General features: G+C 37.1%; 2 protein-coding genes across 4 annotated transcripts in view; one reads left to right on the top strand and one right to left on the bottom strand.

Annotated features, from left to right (window-relative positions):
* Drgx (Dorsal root ganglia homeobox) overlaps window positions 1–9,783 on the top strand; it is a 41,421-nt gene extending 31,638 nt beyond the window's left edge. The window contains exons 5-7 of one of the 2 annotated variants that reach the window (XM_069058766.1): window positions 5,073–5,135; window positions 6,434–6,564; window positions 8,857–9,783. In XM_069058766.1, coding sequence (XP_068914867.1) covers window positions 5,073–5,135; window positions 6,434–6,564; window positions 8,857–9,167 — 505 coding nt within the window. In that variant the 3' untranslated portion in view covers window positions 9,168–9,783. The remainder of the gene's footprint in view (window positions 1–5,072; window positions 5,136–6,433; window positions 6,565–8,856) is intronic. The other variant, XM_069058767.1, reaches the window with a different exon arrangement.
* Window positions 9,784–14,386: 4,603 nt separating this feature from the next.
* cutlet (chromosome transmission fidelity protein 18 homolog) overlaps window positions 14,387–16,553 on the bottom strand; it is a 53,811-nt gene continuing 51,644 nt past the window's right edge. The window contains exons 5-7 of one of the 2 annotated variants that reach the window (XM_069057994.1): window positions 16,295–16,393; window positions 15,892–16,020; window positions 14,387–14,562 (exon numbers count right to left, since the gene is read on the bottom strand). In XM_069057994.1, coding sequence (XP_068914095.1) covers window positions 14,464–14,562; window positions 15,892–16,020; window positions 16,295–16,393 — 327 coding nt within the window. In that variant the 3' untranslated portion in view covers window positions 14,387–14,463. Of the gene's footprint in view, window positions 14,563–15,891; window positions 16,021–16,294; window positions 16,394–16,553 lie in introns of those variants that run through there. The other variant, XM_069057995.1, reaches the window with a different exon arrangement.

Below are 16,553 nucleotides of genomic sequence, written 5' to 3' on the forward strand. Positions count from 1 at the left end.
TATAATTAAGTAATTCATTGTCTTAGAACATTTTTTTGATATCATGTTGTATTAATAAGTGTTATTTGACTTATTCTTTGCTAAAGAATATCCGACAAACAAAACATTAAATACAGCAAATAAAATTTTAATGAAAAAAAAAGTAATTAAAAAAAAATTTATGTTACGAAAAATTGCCAAAATTTGAATAACATTTTGAATTAGTATCTCGTATTGTCAAATTTAATCTTTTAACACGTAAATCAACCGACAAAAACAAGATGGAAGTAGCGCAAATTTTCTAATAATTTATTTAAACAAAACAATTCGGTTGCCATGGTGACCATAGCACTCCCGATCATTGAAAATATTCCAATTTAACTATAATAAAGAAAAATAAGCACAAATATAATTTCAAGATCATTTATTAAAGAAATCATTATGAGTCGTTTTTTGTGCCGGTCAGTGTATTTTGGGGCTCGTCTATTACATTAGGAATTGTTTTTTTTTTTTTAATAAAAAATATAATTCCCGTACATTATCTGAAGGAAATGAGTTCTTCATCCAATTTTATTTTTTATAATCTTGTGAAAGTACAATTTGAAATCATTCTACAGCTAAATATAATAACTTTTTATTTAATGCTATGTCATCTCTTGGTTTTTCTCATCCGAAGAGCTTTAGAAATGTTTATTACACGCCAATGTGTAGAAGAATTTCGTTTCAACGAAATTGAGTTTTCCACATTAGGGACCTGATGGCAATACATTTCCTGCAAGAAGGATTGGGAAACGGGTCCCGCTAGATCGCCTGATCTGAACCCCCTAGACTTTTTGTGGGATTTTTGAAAAGCCAGGCCACCATTTTCGATGCGAGAAGTCGTATTCGGCACATTCGCACAAATGAAGCACTCGCTCCTTCGTCGCTCGTGCGATAATGTCTTCTCGTACTCATTTCGTAAATAACCATTGAAATTTCCTCAGTGTGACATTATGCAATTAGTGCTATTTGGGGGTGAATCTGTGATGATATGGGGAGCCTCATTTTTAACGACCTCAGAGGTTGCGTCACGTCATCCTGCAACAGCACTAACATTTTGTATCCCATCTGTTTTTGCAATAAGAAATTGTATAATAATAAATTGTGCGAGGTAAATTTCGAGAGTTTGTGTCTTAAATGAAATCGATAATGTATCAGCTTACCAACATATGAACCGGGTGATTCCCCGCACCCAAGTAGCTGTCATTTCGCTACCAAGCTATCTGTCATCCGTCATCCGTCACCCGCCGCCACATTTTCGATAGCGCTGCATCATAATGCGCCTTACACAGTCGCTTACTTATTCAAGAGCCTCTCCACATCATAAATATGGCTATTATTTATTTAAATCGCGAGGGGTGCTCCCGCGTAATGGAAAATTAAAGGGCGAATTTAAAACGCTGTAAAAATCGCGTCCCCCGCATGGATTTCGAACATCACAAGGTTAGAAAGAGAACGACGACGCGACAGGTCCTGTGCGTGTGATCACCGTCCATCGAAGATATCGCACCTGAAAGGATTCGCCGGCGGCGGTGACGACGGGGGCGGCGGAAATGAGCTTAACTTCGCTGCGGTTAACAGAAACCCGGCTAACTTTGATCCGTGCCAGTCTGCTAATTAACTGATTAATTAATTGCACAGTCACTCTAATTCGATAGGTATTTATTTATGAGCAGCGGCATTAATGTAATTACTGCAGGTGTTGCGGGGGGGGTGGGCGGAGGGCGAGAGGGGAGGGAATTTACATCGGGATAATGCGCCGTTTTCTGGGAGCGAGTGTATTGAAATCCATTTGCCGGTGAGCAGGAAAATATATAAATAAATCAAAATGTCACATTTCTTATATTACATTTCCCCGATATGGAAGCTCTGTTTGACGTCTGTAATAATGTTTGCTGACATGTTTCTTCCAGTGTACTCCGCAAATCCGCCCCCAGTTAAAATGTTTAGACTTCAATTTACTTTAGAGTCTCCGAGGAGGGACTTTGGCTTATGTCTACAAATCATATCAACAAAGTATCCAGTCGGCCATCCCGCCGCGCGGAGGTACAGTCTGAAGAAAAATTACAGATAAGGGAAAGTGTGTTGGGGATTGCCCTACTAACTAATTAAACTATCTAATAGTAATAATAGTATATTATATCATAAAAAGTAGAAGTAAATCTTTTGTGACCGAGACGCAGTTGAGGTTTGCAACTGGGCGAAGCACAAAAAGACCTTCTACTCTGAATAATAAATATATGTGTATCATTCTTTCATTGAATATCTAACAAAAATGCATTGATGCTTTAATAGTCGTGGAGAAACGTTCTACACTAAGTGGATATCTATACTTTCTCCAAGTTTCCAACAAAGTTTGAAACAACTGTCAGAGCAGACTCTTATGCTTCACTCCCATTTTGGAAACGAACCTTGTTTATCAATTTTTTTTTTGCTTCGAAGGACGAAACAGTCGATGCAAATAGTTGTAAAAGTAAACTTTCGCCAGGTCTGCGTGAGTTTAACCCAAAATAGAGGTTGGCATAGCGGTATCGAGTTTCCACGTTAACGTAATTCCGGCAAACTGCCTTCATGACATTGTTTAATATAATATGTGACATTTGAGAAGATTCCTTATACACAATTATGGCAGTGCCAAAGTGAATGCATTTGCGTAAATGCCTCAGACAGCTAAATTTGCTACACTAACATATTAATTGGATCTCGCGTGTAGCTTACTCACGGTGTTACGCTACCTACCGGAAGCGGCCATTCCCGGATTTTCACGGGATGGTGCCCCCCCGTCCGGAAAAAAGACGACAGACGCAAAAGCGTCTTGCGGACGCGTGATTGGGGGCCCGGGGCCATCCCGCTCGCCCTTCGGGGGCGCCTTAATGAGGGGATTTGCAATGCATTGGTTGGTCAAAGCAAATGCCCGGACTAGAGCGGCTTAATTGAATTTGATATAGTTTGCATTAATTGCTACATCATGTATCATAATCAGAGATACACATCCTATTTCCATTTCCAAATTATATCACCAGCGGACCCGGGGCTTAATGCAGGCTTTTCAATTTGCTGCTGGATTATTTATCAAATTCATTTACATTTCATTAACGGAGATGCGTGCGTATACGTGGCATTCATGGTAATTATTTGTATAATTAATGGTTACGGCAATTCTGGCCAAAGCAAATTTGCGAATTACGCAAACGACGCTCCCGAAACCGGGTTTTTACCGCTTTGAACAGACAGGAAAAACAAATAAGACGAAGGAGGAGTACGGGAGGTTCCAAAGTTTTTCGAAAGAAAACCAAACGAGATAATACAGAGTGTCTCAGCTAAGACTTTCGGGCCTAACAACTCAGTTATTTTCCAGCGGATTTTTGTGAAATTTAAAATGCAGATATTTTAGACGGTGAACAATAAAATCCCATTAATGCAATCACCCAAGTCTCAAAAAGGTAATTTTTACATGCCTTTTTAAAATGTTGAATCAATTAATATTTACATAAAAAATTGATCGTCAATAAAAAATGCTGTAGGGAAAAACCGGTCCTTGAAAGACGTCTGGTTTGCAAGAAAAAAGCAAAAAGGTGTGTTAAACCTGGCTGCAAATGCAAAAACGTAGACGCGTATTAAACAAACGCGCAATTTTGCAGAATTTTGGTCATCCCTTTTCGCAGAAGCGCAGGTGACATATTTGACGTTTATCTTGTTAACCTTACAAACACTTACAACGTTAAAGACAACATTTGGACGTAATTTATTACACTGGATGTTTTAATTCTTCCATAAAGGACTAAAACACGATCGGGATTTTTTAGCAAGGTAATTTAGTTGACGTACGCTTCCTGTGTCTTCAAATAAATTGACGACTCTCTTAACCTCACATTTTGTAAAGCCTACATTTGGATAGTGTTCCACGAGAAAACGAACTGTCATTGAAGTTCTTACGACACTCTCCATAGGCAAGATTTTTTTCCTTTTTCAACAATATTAAAATTTCTGCCGCTGTAGTCTATTTTTAGAGTATTTTCAATAAATTTTCTCAATTTGACGTTTCTAATAAAGCGCGCCCAATTTTGACAGACTTTAAAGGGTGTACAAAATGTTGCTTGGCAATTAATCATCAATTGTTTCAAAAGGTAACTGCTCAAATACCTTCAAATTTTACATTAAATTTTTGACGACAAAATCTAATCTTTTCGTTGAATCAGACAAGTGATTTACTTAATTGTTTGTGTAGACCCCTATTTTTTAATGTTTAACAATCTAATAATAATCGCGCATAATTTTCGATAAAGGAAACATGTGTAAAAATTACATTTTTTAACTGGAGGTAATTTTATTATCACTAATTGAACCTTCACGGTCTACAATAGCTGCATTTTAAATTTCATAAAAATCCGTTGGCAAATAACCGAGATATTACGCTCGAAAACCTGAGACACCCTGTAGATAGTAAGGAAGAATCTAAAATGCATTCACGTTGTTTTGGCATGGAAATTTTGCATTTAATTTAGTAATAATTCTGTCTCTTGAATTAGGTTATGTTTTTCTAACTTTGAGGTTATAAATAGCGTCAATGTCTAGTGTCTAGTGCATTGTTGTCAGTTTTACTAGTTTGCAATAGAAGAATACTCGGACATCGCCGGAAATTCGGCAAGATGTTATGTTCATTTTGATAGGTCCGCATGTCAGGCACTTTAGTGAAGGAAATCAAACAGTGTGTCCAACGTTAAAAAATAAATCTTGGCCTCCCATTATGCCAAAACAACGTGAACGGTGTTTATATTCTCAAACTATAGGATTTTCCTTTTGATTTTTGTATATCGAGTATATCGCCCTCATTGCTACAAAAACCAAGGACTCGTGTTTGGTGCAGAATTTTTCTCAAACCACTTATCCTTGTCTTTGTTCCCCTTCTCAGATTTAGTCTCATGACCTGTTGAGTTGAAGTCCACTTTTTTTCTGATATTTTGGCATGTCAAGTCCAAAGAAACGGTTCATTTATATTGTTGAAAAAGTAAATTCAACAAAAAAAAGTAAAAAATTTTTGTCCATTCTTCTAGAATTCTTCTTAGAACTTTGGCACCACACATAGAGAGAACCTCACCTTGGAACTTCGATAAGAGGTAACAAATATTTCTTTCATTACTTTCTTTCACATAAAAAAATGTATTTTGTAAAAGAGTTTTTGAATCCAAAAGTGCCCAGTTGAAACATTTGTACAATAAAGCGTCCAAAATCCTTTAAACGAATATTTATTCCTTTCATTTGGTCGTCTTAAAAAATTATTATTATTATTTATCCTTGGTTATTTTAGCAACTCGAGTGGTTCTTTCTTGTTATACCTTCAACGGTCAAAGATCATTTTAAGATTAGTTCTTGTAAAAATGCTCATAGTTCGGTAACACCTGAGTGTTCATGGATGAGATAGAGAGACCTAATACCGTGAGATCGAAAAAAAAATTGAGTTGGCTGTGACCAAGAATTTCAGTTGGCAATTCGTTAAGATTTCAATTGTCTTAAAAGTTAGGTTAGTGATTTTGAGAACGTTGAAATCTTGATTTTCATAAAGGTGTGAATTATGTGTGACCTGTCTGTTGTAAAAGAATTTCCTCAGCTAGTGCAATGAAACAATGAGATTTAAAACTCCCGCGATTTTATTCACCGGTGACCACGCCGCTTGTTTATAAATCAATCCAACGATCAATATTCAGAGAGGTTATGTTGTGGGGGCTCTTATTCTCAAGGGATTTAATTTCATGCACTTCAGACATACGATAGGGAAAAAAGTTCAAATCTTTTTTAATGACAAGCTGAACTGTACCAAATGGTCTTGGATTAATCTCAGCATGGATTTATTTGCGGTCTCTACAATTTTTTGCGCAGAACACTACCAGTTTCCAAAAACATGTTTACGCATTTGTAAGTTGTTGGTAAGTGCCTTGAAAGTCCGGGAATTTTTATTGAAATTCCTCAAAAACTCGAGGTGTCGAATAGGACCATTCGCCGTTCTCAAGTCTTTCTCCATTTCTGGAGTAACACTGTACAATGAAATTTTTTTGCTCTAGCAAATTTTAATAGTCAACAATTAATAATGACTGAAGCGTATTAATCACAGCCTTCTCAATTTTTTTATTTTTCGATCACACGGTATGTATGTGGATTTAGATTTCTTCATGATTCCATTTTAATTATTTTAAAATTGTCGATTGACAGCAAAGAAGATACAGCACCGTATTACTCACTTAATAATTATTGTCGCATTAACACCAGTAATAAACTTGTATTGTGGCCCTCAGGGTTCACAATTAGGTCCCCTTCTTTTCGCGCAAGACAAAATACAAGAGGACCAAGACAAATTCCAACTGTTAGTTCTAATTATTATAATTGATTAGGTTACACAAGTTTTCTTGTTTTTTTGCAGTGCTGGAGGATTTCGTCCGGTGCTCGATGGCAACCCGGCGACAAGAAACACGCCGCCCCTCTTCTTCCCGCCGCACCTGGCCTCTCATATATCATCGCAATTTTCGCCGCCTCTGTTCCCGACACTAAAAGGTAACAAGAGTAAAAAAATCCCTCCACGATTTATTATAAGACCCGGTGTATGGTCCTAATCGAGTTTCGCAACAACTTCGCCTCCTCTTCGCCATCCTTACATATCGAATTTAAAGTTGATCGCGATCTCAGGTGTAAAGTGGCGGCAAATTGGGCGATAACGGGTCCGTAAGTGGATAAAGAGACGCGGGGTGGGCGACACGGGAGACAAATTATCGCACATTAATAAACCGTAATTTGGAAAGTTTCGTTGACCAGATAGTCAGAAGGTATTTTGTCACCGAAATGGTATAATGAGGTTTTAAAAATTGAAGAAAAGTTACTCTGGAACACCATAAACAGTTGACAAAACCGAGACATCCTTCAGTTATTCGCTAAATATAACAAAAATTGTCGAAACGAAACTTACAGCTGTTTACTTTTTAACACCGAACGGCTATCTTGCTGTTTTTAATTTTGATATGGACACGCCCACAACAGGCGACTCGTGTTACACCACAGTGGAACGGGTTAAATATTGGGTAATAATTTCGTTATTTCGCTTTTTAATACATTTTATAAAACATGATATACAGGGTGTATTTTTAAAATGTGTCTAAATTTTACCTGCGAGGTTGTAGGACAACGTAGAAAATTAAAAGCTATTTAAAAAAATTGTAGCTCAAAAAATAAATGTCATTTTATTTTTTTGACACAGAATTTTTTAGATATTTTTTCCGAGTTCTACATGAAGCCAGTAGCTCGTGATTAAAATTTCTGCACGCATTTCAAAAACACCCTGTATATAAGATGGGATTTCACATTATCTTCTACAAGCAATCCAGGAACAAAGAAAACAACATTTTTGAATAAACAAAAGTTCAATAAATTCATAACAAATAACAGGTGATGATTTTTTTTTTAATTAAATCACCAGACATTTTTTTGTGTCATGTTATGTCCCAAGAATTTCCAAATTTTTATCTCCAATCTTTATTTCCAAATTGATGAAGCAAATAATTGAAGTAATAAATAAATAAATACGCCAGACAAGCGGTAAATCATGTTTACATTTTCTTTATATTTTAATGCCGGAAATATAATTTAAAAATCATTCTGACGTAGGTACATTTTTGCAATGTCAGTCCGTCTGCTGACAACCGGTTTTTCGTTGATAATGAATCGATACTTTTTACCTGTAACGTCGATTGTCTATCAACAGGATACGTGAATTAAATAGTAATTTTTCGCATTTTGTACACTAATGAACTAATCAAAATCGTACAGTAATTGGCCACTTTACACCATTACTGTACGATTTTATTACGAACAAATTTTAATATTCTTAAAATTGGTTTTACTGCACTCGTATTGAATTTAAATACTCGCTAACGCTCCTACTTAAACTTGCCATACTCGTCTAGTAAATTCCACTTTTCTGAACTCGTAACGTAATCTACTATTTCGTAATGGCAACAGTAACAATGGTACTCCATCTACCTTATATTCTTTTAAGCCATTTTGGATTTGTGCAAAGACCAAAAGCAATGGCATTGCACCAGCGATAAACCCATCTGAACTTTTTGCACCCGGTATATTTAACAAACGATTTCTGGACAAGTAAGCAACCACATATTTTTTTGTCAAAACAAACCTCTACCCAGAATCTCAATCCGTATGGATCTTTTGAAACTATGAAAAAACATCAGCTCTTCCATCCAAACTTTAAAGATTGCAGTGATTGCAGTCATTTCCGGCAAAACCGAAACGTGAAACAATCACAATGCATTTGGAAAGCTTAACCAAGCATGACTAATTTCATAATAGAAGGGGTGAATTGTCAGCTCATACCGATCTATTAGGTGCTTGATTAAATACCGAAACTTTAATTTGAAACACTACCAAGACAGTCAAAGAGAAAAAAACAGTTTGGTTTCTCTTAATTTATTCTACAGAAAACGCAGCTTTTTTAGACAATGGGGTCTATTCTGTATTTTTTAACAGCCTGTTTAAATTTAACAACCTGTTAAAATATTAAATACGTTTCTCTGATTGGTCATTGTCATGGTTACGAATCTTAAGGGTCTGTTAAAATTAAAAAGTACTGATGAGGCACTAGTATGATTTTCTGTATACATATACCGAGTGTGCCAAAAAATAATTCAATTTCAGTAATTATGCGTTAATATTGTGGCGAAACTCCTCAGCAAGTTTCCTGTAAAACCAAATTGTTGACAGCAAAGACCCCTTTAACTAACTTTTTTTTTCCCCGTTTTCATTTATTTGTGTTAATCCCATCTGTCCTTTTTTCAGGTTTCCCGGGCCTCTGCTCCTGCTGCCCCATCAAGCCGATGGCCGGGCTGCTGCCATCTGGCGACGGCTCTCAGATATCACCCGGCGGCGGCGACCAGCGCTCTTCAAGCGTCGCCGAACTAAGACGAAAAGCGCAGGAGCACTCGGCGGCCCTCTTACAGAGCCTCCAACACGTGGCCAACTTCCAGCAGGCGGCGGGTCTCGCCGGCGGACTCAACTTCCCCCTCCTGCCGCCGCTCACGCTCCAGGCCCTCAACAGGAAGCACGAGATCCCGGAGACGGCCACCAACAGCAAGGAGCCGACGACGTAATCTGCTCCGCGAAAAAGGACGGAAGAATGTACTTAGGGAAGGGCCGCCGTGTGTGCCACAGAAAGGGAAGAATCGAGTGCAATCGGGAATTCGAGGGATGAACACCAAAACGGGGTTGTTTGACTAGTTTTAACGGAACCATTTTAATTGTTTATCCGATCTGGGGGCGGCAGAAAATTCTTGGAACAGGCGCTGGATCCAAGGGGATAAAAAGAGTTTACTTTGGCAACTTGTGTTTCGATTTTTTTTATTGTCTGGAGCTATAAGAAATTGTTATTATTATTGGTTGTTATTATCATAATTATTACAGAGTATTGTTCTTGTTTTAAGTGGCGATAAATCAGTGAAAGAATTGTTAATAGAGGAGATGGAGCAAAAGAATGATTGACGGGACTGTGGTTAGAAGAATGGGTGTGACGCCGCCCCCAGACACCCACTAAGCAATAGCTGTACATATAGTTGTAGATTAGCGACTTGTTACCGGATATTGTGATGTGATCTAGTATTATATTATGCAGGAAAATGTGTACCATTCCGGCCCCTGGGGGCGGTCATATAACTGTAAAAAAAACTGTATAAACGATATAGTGTGTTCAATAAAGAAAAGTATAACCGAGTGTGTGTCTTGATTCCCTACCCGGCCGCAATCGGATCACCCCCGGCCTTGAATTGATAGAAATCGGTCCGGTGGCGGTAATCCCATTTGACGGCGTGCGTCGCGGGGTCGCCGAGCCCCGCCCCCGGCGCCTCCGCCAATAGCGACGCCCGCTCTCGGGCATCGATCACGTCGCGACGCCTTCGCGAGGGCGGCGGCGCATCTCCTTGCGACGTTCCGAATGATCGCCGCCGATGAATCACGTCACGTGGACGGCGACGCTGACTTATGGGAGCAATCGCGAAATTAGATCGCCGTACCTGGGCTCCAGTGCGGCCAACCTCGCTAATGGAATTGGCTGTGATGCCGTTTGGCGGCGTAATTTATGGTCATTAATATCTGCGATATCTGGGATTAATTGCACGGGGGCGGCGGGAGGGTCTCGTAAATTTGCGCATTCTTAGCGTAATTGTTCCGTATTCTTACGGGCGCATCTGGGGCCGCGATTAATTCGACCAAGACTGGGGGCGGCACAGGACAAAGACCGGCGGGGACGGCGCAAGAATCGCAGATAGGTACTGAGAAAGGTGCAATAAAATTATTACACCATAAACATATTCTTATCGGCAGTTATGGTTCATAAATAACAACAATACTTCCAAATATACAGGGTGTACAATCAAAAAACAACAAACTCGAAACAAAACATTATCTGATCTACGGAAACTGGAAAACAATACAACAACACTTATACTCTGTTTGGTGGGGGCGGTAAAGGTCTCTCGAGCTGTGGCATCCATCGTTTTGGGCATTGCAGGGTCTAAGGTTTTGTGGGTTCACCTGTACAATATTGCTACTTTATTGGTGGTTTAAATGAATTATTAGATCTCAATTATTGATAAGTGATTTCTCTATTTAACTGTGCATTTAACGCGATTAAGTCAAATCAATAAATTAATCGGGAACTTTTATGACGTCAATTGCGGCACCTGAGAATAAAATTTTATGATGAAACAATGTTCAACTATTACTTTCAAATAATTTTTTATGAACGAGGAAATAGATTTGGTACTGATCTTCAATAAAAATTTATCTATTGGAGATTCCTGTACAATTGCCTAAAAGAATGAATACAGTTGGTTGCAGAAAACACGGGAACTGTCAGAATAAAAGTGACACATTTTTACAAATTTTTCATAGAGTGAAATCTTCTTACGAGATGTTAGAATTAGCGTCAAAATTCAATGACATTTGTAGAAATTATTTGATAGGTTAAGTAGACAATTGACAAATGGACAAAACCAAATTTACTTTAGAAAAATTTTCATTTCCCGTTTTTTTTGCAACCAACTGTAACTTTAATTAACCCACACGGCCTGTGCCACCACCTAATTTGTGTCCAATTGAACACACGTGGATGGAATCATAATTAAATTATGAATTAGACACTTGTCGGCACACTTTGGAGATTTTAAGAAAACAAGGCTAAATAATAATTAATGAAAAATTAAAAAAAAATTACATGCGTGTACAAGACTTAAATTTTTTAAATGTTTTTCAGGGGAACAAGTAAAAGATAATAATTAATAACTAACTATAACTAACAATAGTAGATTAAGAAAAAATATCTACGGTGCAGTAGATACACATACAGGGTGTCTCAGCTAAGACTTTCCAGCCTAATAACTCAGTTATTTTCCAGCGGATTTTTGTGAAATTTAAAATGCAGATATTTTAGACGGTGAAGAATAAAATCCCATTAATGCAATCACCCAAGTCTTAAAAACGTAATTTTTACATTGATCGTCAATAAAAAATGCTGTATGGAAAAACTCGTCCTTGAAAGACGTCTGGTTTGCAAGAAAAAAGCAAAAAACTGTGTTAAACGTGGCTGCAAATGCAAAAACGTAGACGGGTATGAAAGAAACGCGCAATTTTGCAGAATTTTGATCATCCCTTTTCGCAGAAGCGCAGGTGACATATTTGACGTTTATCTTGCCAACCTTACAAACACTTACAAAGTTAAAGACAACATTTGGACGTAATTTATTATACTGGATCCTTTAATTCTTTCATAAAGGACTAAAACACGATCGGGATATTTTAGCAAGGTAATTTAGTTCACGTACGCTTCCTGTGTCTTCAAATAAATTGACGACTCTCTTAACCTTACATTTGAAAAACGAATTGTGTCATTGAAGTTCTTACGACACCCTCCATAGGCAATTTTTTTTCCTTTTTCAACAATTTTGAAATTTCTGCCGCTGTAGTCTATTTTTAGAGTATTAAACCTCTTAATTTTAAAAACACTTACAACTTTATTAAGAGGGAGCAAAAAGCAAAAAAAAACATGAATTATTTAGGTACTTAAAATTTAATTGATAAAGTATTGGACAATAAATATTTTGCGATTGTAAAGTTAAGACGCTGTTAAAATCGCCAAAACAAATCTTGTTCGTAGATGAACCACTTTTCGCTGTCACGAAAATGGTTATCAGCAAAAAAGAGATAAGTGTCAAGGTTCATTATCATTTTCAAATAGGGATACAAGTACTAATAGTTGGCGTATTTCTCCGACGGGACCGGAACATGGCGCCTTACGCCATTCACATAAAAAGAATGGAGGAGATAATAGAATACTGCAACAGCATTCGAGACGATATGAGGGAAATGCGCAAGCAAAAAAAAAGAAAGAAATGAGATAAAAACAGTATAGGTGGTTATTAGAGAACTATGTAGAAGCAAAAGAAAAAAATCTGGAGGAAAAAGTAAGGGAAATAATGGAAGAGAGACCATATGGAAGAGAAACGAGAAATAAGTATAGGAGAAAAAGAGAAACCGTCAATTGTTGTGCTTTTTTAAAGCGTAGATTAATTGGAGCATGTTGACAGCTAACCTAAAATTTAGAGCCAAAAAAATCTTCTTTTTTTTCTTTCTTTGTAATGTTTTACATTGAAAATAGAATAACTTAATGATTCCTATTCTCGAAGCAAATATCTAAGGGCACCCTTTGCTGAAAACAAACATGTTCAATTATGTCCCGATTAAACATAAACAAATGTCATTCGTGTCAAACGGCGGGAAATTCAAACTTTACACTGTTCTAAACGGTTTAATTTTTCCACCGCCTACTCTTTTAATAATTCAAAAAGCTGTTGATTTTGGACCTAAAAATTATTTTGTCCTGAACAGGTAAATATAGTCCAATTTTTACCCTTTTGCGATGACGTCATTATCTAGTAACTTTACGTATGTTTGAGCTAGGATCAGAAACAAATTTGAATTGATCATAAATAACTATAAATGTGTCAAATTTGTTGGCAATTGCTTCGAAAGGTTATGTTTGTAATCAATGTAATAAGTGAAAGAAATTAAAAATTGTCAAATTGACAGGAGCATAAAATAACCTCAAAGTGACCATCAATAAATAAACCTGCCTTTTTTTTTGTTTTTTTCTGTTTCTGTCGTTTCAATAAAGAGAAAGTGAGGAAGGAAATCGTGACGTCACCTCAAAAGGGTAAAAATTGGACTATACACTTATAATCTGTTTCAAAATCAAAAATCCACCGCCTGTTGAATTATGTTGGCAGAAAAAAGAAATCCCTAGAAGTTCGTTTTTTTTTTTTTGGTTGGCTCAACTTCTCGCCAAAATTTGACATTGAACTGCTGAGTTTATTTACATAACACAAAATAATTATTATGTACAAAAAGGTGTTAGCTACCACATCATACTTTTTGGGTGAAATAATAAAATGAGAATAAAAAAACACGATGAACTACGACTGTCGCAACGGTTTTCTTTCATAACCCCACTTTTTTTCTGACACTTGCAGACACACTAAAAACTGTTGGTGGATTTTTGATTTTGAAACAGATTTATAGTAGTTTTATTGTTCCACTATTGAATTCTAAACACCGTACATTTTATTGTGTTACTCCTGAGACAAATGTCCTATGCAAGTCGTTATAATCCAATATCAGATCTGTAAAATTTATATCTAAATGCATGGGTGGGAATTTGGGTTTATGGTATTAAATCAAATCATGTTTTGGTTGCATTTTTTTATTTTCAAAGTAATTAACATTGTTTTTTTAGAAATCCCAATTTATATAAAACCTCCCTTAACAGGCACCTCTATTTAGCGGACACCTCCTCATTTCAACAAATTAGATTACAATGTCAATTAATTTAAAAAATACTAGATTATATGATTAAGAGTAGAAATGACTCTTTTTGTGGCTAGCCCAGAGATTGAAGGCTGAAACGCACTTGAGGCCGACAACGGCGACAACTGGGTGAGGCACAAAAAGACTTTCTACTCTGAATGATATATACTATTTTATCTTCTTAGTACACTTATTAAGAAGCTAATGTTCTTAACTGAAATCAGCAGAACTACTGCAGTCATCTGGGAATTTTTTTTCCAGGGTCTACCTACTAAAAAATGTAATTTGTTAAAAAAAAGTGTTTCATGTCGAAGCATTAATACAACTGTACACAAAAAGTAAAATAGAAACCATAAAAAAATTCTTGCTACACCTATTATACTATTTTACTATGTATTTATTTTTTTTAAATACATATAATAGGAGTAATATTTAGATAAATAAAACTAAAAATAAGTACATTTTAATATTTTAATTATAAATAAATACTATGTTATCAAATAAGGTGGCTATAATTCTTATACGGAATAAATCTTATCTTATATCTCTCCGCATTAAAACGAAATTAACAACACAAACTGAAGGATTTATGACCAAATGCTTTCCGACTCTAAAAGTGGACCAGTCCAAATTCTAGAACAATTCGAAACACAGTATAACTTCCAGTAAAATAATTAAACAAACAATAAACTTGTCACCCTCCCCATCTCCTCTAAAAATAATACTCTCCGGTAGCTTCTAATATTTCGTTATGGCACTTTATGTATTTAATTTGCATGTTATCTAACCCTTCTTGCTCTTCCCATTCTCAGTCAGTATACATAATCTGCTGTGTTATACGAGCAATACGTTTTCATTCCGCAGTTTTCCTTAATTTTAATACAAAAACCACCGAAATTATTACATCTCGACAAATTCAAGAGCACTTTGTGAGTTTCGTTGCAACCCACGAAAAGTAAAAATGCCTCCGACTTATCAGCTAAATTTAGATTGTGCAAGAAAACACAAAACACCTTTCGACAGAGTGAAATTGTGCAACGACCCAAAAATGCTGCAAAACAAGATTAATTTTCTTAGTTTCGCGACAAACATCCGCTGCAACTAATTTATTTGCTCTGTAAGCTTCCCCGTCGTAGAAGTAGATTAGCAAATAATAAAAATCTTGGTTGTTTGTGTCGGAAAGAGATGATGGAATAGCTATTTTCAATACAAGTGAGCAATCACGAGTGCGGAAGTTGGGCGTCTGAGCCGAAGGCGAGGACTCCAATCGAACGAGTGATTAAATGCACCTTTGCTCATGCGTGTTGAAACTGATTTTTTCCCAGATCATTACCAACACATAATGCATTTAGCATGAATTTTTACCCAAAGCAATTTCACGTTTTCTCGTCAATTTTAATCTAAATAACAGGGTAAAAATTTAAATCAGTCAAAAATAAGACAAGCTTTAGTTATTAAAAACAGATTTAAAAAACTCTCACTACGACTATTTGGTGCCCTTTATCGACAAACTCGCAAAACGTTACACTTTGCTCACTAGTGAGAAAATATTTTTTCCTCACTAGTGATTCAATTGCCATCTGAAGACAAAAAAATGGTTTTTCTGGGACATGAATCAAAACGCGTTTAAAAGATAATAATTAAAAGCACTGTCGATTGTGGATGGCCATAAAAGCGCCAGGGAAAATTAATGCGCCCGCGGTAACCGCCCCATGCAATTCCATCCGCCCATAAATCACCCTGATTATATTTTTGGTCAGGCCGTGAAAAACGTTATATTCCGGAACGAGCTTAAAACAGAATTGCAATTCCGTAATGCAAACGAAACGCGATTACGGCGACCAACACTGCTGCGAATGTATAAATTTCAATTAAAAACGCGAAAATAACGCAATTTCGGGGTGAAAACCCGTTTAAAAAGTGCGTTTTTCACAGGACGGGAACGGGAAAAATGATACTCACAGGAAGCGTCGACAATTTAATGGGAAAACTATTTGAGACTGGACACTTTGATTTTCTTCCGGACGGCGTTGTTGTAGCCTTCCTTGTACTGGTACCACACGTCGGACCTGGCCCCCTGCGGCGTCTTTCCTGCAACCGAAAAAACCACCCCCCGTTCAAACGCAATCACAATTAAAACGGTTCAACATTAATTAATAGATTTAGACGGGTTTGACGACGGGAATTGAAGGGGGACAATGAAATTGAGAAACTCTACAGTAATTACGTCGTTTGCTGAAGCGGTAATTTATCGGTAATGACGTCTGTAATTGCTTAGGAACCGGAGTCGCCTCCTGGCCCGGATTCGCAGCCGCACACTATTAGCTTATTGTTTGCCGACGAAAATTACAATTCGGATTATTACTGTTTGAATTGTTGGCGGCTGGGGGATGGGGGTTGGTGCGCACCCACCTGCTGACGGCTGCTTCGTCACCACCCTCCCGAAGAAGTCCTTGGTCACCACCTGCAATAAGAAAACAGAGTCAGATCCCCTCGTTAGTCGTGATAAAAGTTTTCGACGCGGCGAGATTTCAATTTCCCGGAATCAATTTGACCGGGGCGTTATGATTCGATCGCTGATTTCGAAAATCCCCGGGTTTTCGATATCGGCGGCGGCAACACGA

Source organism: Tenebrio molitor, chromosome 9, assembly GCF_963966145.1.
Source record: "Tenebrio molitor chromosome 9, icTenMoli1.1, whole genome shotgun sequence".
In the NCBI taxonomy this organism is placed as follows: domain Eukaryota; kingdom Metazoa; phylum Arthropoda; class Insecta; order Coleoptera; family Tenebrionidae; genus Tenebrio; species Tenebrio molitor.